At 32.6% G+C, this 6,719-nt stretch overlaps 1 protein-coding gene across 3 annotated transcripts; it reads left to right on the top strand.

Annotated features, from left to right (window-relative positions):
* The first annotated feature begins 223 nt into the window (after window positions 1-223).
* LOC118756100 (zinc finger BED domain-containing protein 1-like) lies at window positions 224-2,075 on the top strand. 3 transcript variants are annotated; one of them, XM_036490889.1, is made up of 4 exons: window positions 224-334; window positions 660-988; window positions 1,135-1,327; window positions 1,390-2,075. In XM_036490889.1, exons 2-4 carry the CDS (start codon window positions 755-757, stop codon window positions 1,815-1,817), a joined length of 855 nt encoding a protein of 284 aa, XP_036346782.1. In that variant the 5' UTR covers window positions 224-334; window positions 660-754; the 3' UTR covers window positions 1,818-2,075. The 3 variants fall into 3 exon arrangements, with proteins under 3 accessions (XP_036346782.1, XP_036346781.1, XP_036346780.1); XM_036490888.1 differs by lacking the exon at window positions 660-988 and having other exon boundaries at window positions 224-619; XM_036490887.1 differs by having other exon boundaries at window positions 224-988.
* Window positions 2,076-6,719: the final 4,644 nt, after the last annotated feature.

Below are 6,719 nucleotides of genomic sequence, written 5' to 3'. Positions count from 1 at the left end.
GCTCCACACAAACCATATCGTTTTCTGTTAAAATTTATAAAAAAAAACAATGAAGCGTATTCTTGTTTTCGTACGAATCGAAAATCTTGAAATTTTCCTATCATTTACTATACGAGCTCTTAACAAGTAAAAAGGTAAAAGTGGAATTTTCAATAACGTGGATATGGTTGGTGAGAATTTTGCTTTTACTTTTTTACTTGTTAAGAGCTCGTATAGTAAATGATAGGAAAATTTCAAGATTTTCGATTCGTACGAAAACAAGAATACGCTTCATTGTTTTTTTTTATAAATTTTAACAGAAAACGATATGGTTTGTGTGGAGCTTGGGGCTTTTCCAGCTGATTTTAAAAAAGACATAGCAAACCTTAAGGAAAAACTTCGTGAAATAGTTAATAACTGGGGCATCAGCGATGATCAGATAATAGCATTTGTCACTGACGGAGGAGCCAATATCAAAGGCGCAGTGAAACAAGAATTTGGAGAGTCGAAGCACGTAACCTGTTTTGGTCACACTATCAATAATATTGGTCAAGCGATCATTCAAAATAACAATGACGATGCTATCGACGATGATGAAAACGAAACGGAAGGAGGCACGCTAAAGGATCTTTTAAAAAAGGTAAAGAAAATAGTAAAGTTTTTTCGAACGAGCGAGGTGGCTGCGAAAAAGTTGAGAGATTACCAAAAAAGCAACGGTCAGTCAAACTTAAAGCTGATTCAAGAAGTGAGAACAAGGTGGAACTCTTGTTTTGAAATGCTGGAACGTTTTATGACATTGTCTACATGTATTGCACAAGTAATTCTTCAGCTACAAATGGATAAGAACACGAGGGCCCGCACGCCTAATATGGTCACTGCTGAAGAAGTGGACGCTCTTAAAGAAGTAACGGATATTCTTAAGCCTTTGCATGAAATTACAAGTGAACTCTGCGGTGAAAAAAATGTAAACATAAGCAAGTGCATTCCATTGGTTGCAGGATTAAAAAAGGTTAAAGAAATAATTAGTAAATTGTTTCTAGAGTCATTTTGTACTTTTAAGATGACGTAGTAGACGTTGTAGACATTAACCAATAGATGAACAAAATGATTAATAATGAATTTGGCTGTAAATAAATCTAAATCTATATTTTACAGGCAACAATGATCATCGAACCGACTACAGCAATAGGCAAAATAGCAAAAGACGTCCTGTTGACCGAGGTCCAAAAACGTTACGCAAATTTGGAGGCGGTGGTTATTTACGGTGTGGCAACAATACTTGATCCAAGGTACAAGAAGGCTGCCTTCGAAAACTCAATCTACTGTTCGCGGGCTGCTGCTTTTATTGGTACATTAGACAAATACCTATTTATCATAAACAACTATTTCTGTTTTTTAAACTTTGAATAGGTAACTTATTAATAACCAGCCAAACCCAAAGTAATGAATCTGTGGAAAGTATCGCTGAGCTTCAAACATCGGACGAAGGAGGCATATGGTCATATTTAGATCAAAACATTAGCAACAGTCAATGCAATAGAAGTAACGTTTCGGAAATAAATTCGGACCAGCTGCGAGCTTATTTAATCAGGCCAGCTGTTTCTCGAAAATTAAACAAAAACCCTTTAACAACTTGGCAGGCGTTGAAAAATGATTTTCCTTTGCTTTTTCCAATTGCCCAAAAACATTTGTCAGTTATGGCAACGTCAGTCCCATGTGAGCGACTATTTTCACATGCTGGACTTATAGCAACCCAGTTGAGGAACCGTCTCTCACCCGAACATTTAAATATGTTAGTATTTTTGCGGTCAATTGAGGAAGAAATGTGGGACATATGAGGCTATTAGCGCAAGACTTGGTCTTGGCCTGTACAACCACTCTTACAGTGGCCGTAAAAATAATAGCACTTTAATATTTGGACATGTTTTGACTTAATTTTAAAATATTATATATGTAAAATTCAACAAAATTTCCAAATTAAAAAAAAAAGTTGGGTTGGCAGTTTCAATTTTGGTATTATAAAATGCAAGTTTGAAGTAGCTACAAATTGAAAAAGTTTGAAATTTTTTTTGCATATATGATATTTGTTGAGGAATGAACTACATATATTTTTTTATAAACAATTTATGAACATTGAACCAACAAAAGAAAATGAAGTCAAACATGTCCAAATATTAAAGTGCTCTAATTTTTATGGTCACTGTAGATCCAAAATTTTTTTTTCATTCAATTGTTGATTTTTTAGAACTATGTAAGTGGTACAACTTAGTTATTTCCAGTGTTCTATTTCGATAAAAATTCTTCAAAAGTGATGGAAACTTTAACGAATTTTGGATATGTATTCTTATTTTTCTCAGTATAAATATTGATACATTGTTTTAAGGAAAAATGATTTAAATGAAGCGTATATTTTTTTTATTGAATCTTGTGCAAACGGTTGAAAATATAATGTTTGCGAAATTTGTGAAACACGAATTTAATATGTAATTATCTATGTATACAACCTTGTGGTCAGCTGTTTAAGTTAAATGACATTTTGACCAGTTTTGGCTATTTTTCTTTTGGTTGTTAAACGTTTATAATTGTTCTATAAAAGTCTAGCACATTACATAACCAGCACCATATAAACCCACATTTCAAACACTTAACACATTTTCAGCGTTGCCATTTTAGCCGTTTTCCGGCTAGATTTAGCCGGTTTTGATAGCAACTAGCCGGAGAAAATTCGATCTAGCCGGCAGCCGATTTGTTAGCCGGTTTGTAAAAAAAAGTTAGCCGTTTTTAGCCGATCTTACTATTTGCCTAATTTTCAGGTGCAAAAAGTAAACAAGTTGTTCGAAAGCAATAATGCAGACCCAATGAAGATTTTTAATGAACTCAATGTTTTACTTTCGCATCTATGCTCCCTAGTGGTTATTAGCGCGGACACATTTGATCCTATATGCTTCCCGTTAGAACCATACCTTGCTCCATTTCCTCAGTTTTATCACAGTTTTGAAGAGTATTTAAAAACAAAAGTAAGCACAAACGCTTTTGACCACGAAGCCGAGAAAATAATTCGAGAAAATGGTCGCTATTTTATTATCACTTTAATAAAGGAATTACGCCAACGCCTCCCTACAAATATTGCCACACTAAAAAAAATTTACTTTTTTCGGTTGGAAATGCATTAAGAGTAATTAAACCAAACATATTTGTTCAACTACAGCAACAAAAACACAAATATAATGACGACGAAATAACATCTATAGAGATGCAATGGCAACGGTTAACGTTACATACCTGGAGTAATTTAGACTCAACTGTAAAATTTTGGGCCGAAGTTTATCAAATTCGAAATGCTCTAGGAGAAAACCCTTTTGCTGACCTTTGCAACCTAGTTTTTAGTTTTCTTGTTTTGCCTATAAGTAATGCAGGAGTAGAGCGAATATTTAGTTCAATGAATATAATAAAAACTAAGCAAAGAAATCCAATGTGCGTTAAAATGTTAAACGCTATTTTATTTATAAGATACGTTTTAAAACGTGAAGAAAAATGCTGCCATAATTTTACTGTAGATGACGATCTCTTAAAATTAATGAATTCAGGTGATATATACAATAGTGATTCATTTGATGATGAGGAATATACACTCGATATAAATTAATGGTGTTAACTAGTCTTTCGTTTCTTGCGATTTATTTAAATAAAGCATGTGAAATTTCACTTAAACATTTTAGCCGTTTTTAGCCGCTTTTTTTTGCCAATCTAGCCGGTCGGCCCAAAAAGTTCTGGCAACACTGCACATTTTAAACAGCTGACCTCAAGGGTATATAAAAAATATAATAAAAAATGTGATTTTAGAATTACTAAATTAAAGTACATAAATGCTATATATATGTATACATATGATGTACCTGTGTAATCTATAATAGGACTGTACGGGATATTGTAAAAATGGTCTTGGCTTTGTATTTGCATTTGCAAATTATATACTTGCCACCATGGTAACCGTTGTGAATTTACAAATGCGCCGAAATATGCAAATGCAATACCATGTGCACATGATCTTATGGTCACTGCTGAACAGACCTATTATTTTGTTCCTTGTTTACTTAAAGATCTCGCCTTAAAAAGCAAAATCATACATTGTCATTAAATGTAAGAGGTTTTTATTCGTTGTATAAGTATAAACATAACAGAACTATGTAAATATGGGCGAATTTCCTTTGAATTTGTAAAGCAAGAACTTAGTTTCTATACATCTACATTTGTTATTTCTTTTAATTGATATAAAAAATACATGATATATTTGATAAATATTTAAATTTTTATCTGATGCATTTTTGAGATATTTATGATATTTGAGAAAAAGATATTTATTTTTTTTTTATTGTGAAGGCAAAAGCCAGTTTCAAAAAGCAATTTAAGTGAAAAATGATTTTTTCATTTAAATTTAATATGGGAACTGACAGAAAAGATAATAATTTTTCACTTAAATTGCTTTAGTGAAACCGGCAGTACGGATAATTAATCACATTAATGTAAGTTCAATTGAATCTCTTTCGATTTGAGGTATCATGCTCTCAAACAAACTTTTAAAATTGCAGTGGAAAAAATTGTTGAAAATTCGAAAAAATTCGAATTAAATCGAATTTGCACCACCCAATTTCGAATCGAATAATCGAATGGTTGGGCAATGTTCGAAATTCGGAAAAAATCGAATTTCAACCCCCACTACCCATCCCTAGTTGTAAACCATCAAGCAAGATTGTTGAGCATGATTTGGAGTGCCAGCAATTAACTACTTTAGTAGGTTTTGTTCTGCGGCAGTTGAGAAGTGCATTAAAAAATGCATACCCAATGAAGAACGAACGAATTATTTTTAAGCACTAGTGCGTGTGTTTATTCGCTGCACTTGGTTTTAGGCGGGAGTGCAATATACAAGTGCGTGTGTGTGTTCGCTGTTCTTTGTTTATGCGGGAAATGCATAACAGGCTAACCTAATATTCGCGGCTTGCGTTTTGGTACGCATGCCGTCGAATTTGTTTTTTTGCGTGACCCGAAATTGACTTGCATGCGTTTGCATTTGATTTCATTGAGCGAAACGTCAAATCAAAATGTCACGCAGAACAAAAATTGGAAATTGAGTTAGCTTCATATGCACGCCGTTCAATTTCGGTTGATCTCATACAAGTTGCATGTGCATGAGAAATTTTTGACAATAACTTGGCGGCGTGCGTGAATATTAGGTTAGCCTGTAAGTCGCTTAAACACTGAGGAATTAAATGAAATTAAAGCATGTCCTTTTAACAACAAAATCTAAAAATTATAAGAAAATTAAACAGAAAGAAAATATAAATAAATAAAATAAAACAAGTCCCTAAAAATACATGCAATAAAACAAATATAATTCTCTTTTTAAAACAATAACATACAAAAATGATGAAAAATTGAAATTAAGAAAAGAAAAGCAAATTAAATAAAAAAGAAGAAATAAATAAAATAAAATTCTAAAAATTGAATGCAATTAAAAAAAAGTATTTTTTTAATAATAAAATTTAAAAATTGGCAGCAAATTAAGCTAAAAAATAAAGAAAAAAAACGAATTAAAAGTAAAAGAAAAATAAGTTCCTAAAAATGAAATACAAGAAATCTGTTTTTTCTTTTTAAATAATAAAGGATAATAATAGTTCATTTCCACCAAACCTTAACTGCAGTTTATGCTTAATGGAAAAAGGAGATTACAACTCGAAACGGGTAATTGCTCATAATAAGTACAAGCAAGAAGTTAAAAAGCAAAAAGTAAGAAATTAACTTTTCCGATCGCACCATGTTAAAATTCTTGGAACTTTTCTGAGCTCTTAACTGCAGTGAAGCTTTTGGTGGAAATGAGCTGTAACCATTAAAGAAAACTAAATTAAAAAAAAAAGTAAATTAAAAAATAAAATAAATTTAAATGAAATAAAAAAATCTGCCGCCCGCGGACTCGAACTCGGATCTTACGAATGATATGCCTGCGCTTTGCTCACTCGGCCACTGCGACTGTTGGAACAACCTGAGCTAAAATCTGTAAAAGTGCTTTCTCTTAAAATAACTTTTCTTCACGAGTGGTGAATTGGAGAGGGCTTTTTTTGTAAGACTTTTGTGTTATAGTGTTTGCGGTTTTGGCTAAAATTCGTCTTTGAGTGCGCCGAGGTAAAATAAGGGGATCTCTATTTCTGTTAAAATATAGGTATGCCTCTAAATTATCGTTCATAAATGCATCCATTTTAGAAAAAAAAGATTAAAATCGGTTCAGTATTTTATGAGCCAATGCGTTACAAACATTCCCCATATAATCAAATCTGAATAATTAGTATACATACAAGAACGATAGAATACAAGATTGCGCATTCCCGCAGAATGACATTTGTGGCAACGGGTAAACAAAGAATATGGCGAAGAACAATGAGTTGACAGTTGTGAATTTGCAGTGAGAAAACATGTTTTCTTCTCGATTCACCAATTTCTCAAGCCATCTTTGAATATAGCAAATTAAGCACTACGTTAACAAAAAATATACAAACACTCTTGAAATGTGTTCAAAAGAATAGGTCTTATTAATTAACTATTTAGAATTTTTGTGTTTGTATTGCAGGTGCCGAAAAACTGATAATATCTTGTCGCAGCGCATGTTTTCCTGCAGAAAGTGGTCGATGCTTGCTTACCTCCTGATGTATCGTAACCGAAAACTAGAATACATCTGGCAACACAGTTTT

Source organism: Rhagoletis pomonella, unplaced genomic scaffold, assembly GCF_013731165.1.
Source record: "Rhagoletis pomonella isolate Grant_MI unplaced genomic scaffold, Rhpom_1.0 Rhpom_scaffold_08778, whole genome shotgun sequence".
In the NCBI taxonomy this organism is placed as follows: domain Eukaryota; kingdom Metazoa; phylum Arthropoda; class Insecta; order Diptera; family Tephritidae; genus Rhagoletis; species Rhagoletis pomonella.
This window is presented reverse-complemented; position numbering and strand designations above follow the sequence as displayed.

Excerpts from the sequence above, each read along its gene's own strand:
- LOC118756100 (XM_036490887.1), top strand. The coding sequence starts at position 308 with ATGGTTTGTGTGGAGCTTGGGGCTTTTCCAGCTGATTTTAAAAAAGAC. Across the intron at positions 989-1,134 it reads TGGTTGCAGGATTAAAAAAG|GCAACAATGATCATCGAACC; the intron begins GTTAAAGAAATA and ends TATATTTTACAG. Across the intron at positions 1,328-1,389 it reads GCGGGCTGCTGCTTTTATTG|GTAACTTATTAATAACCAGC; the intron begins GTACATTAGACA and ends AACTTTGAATAG.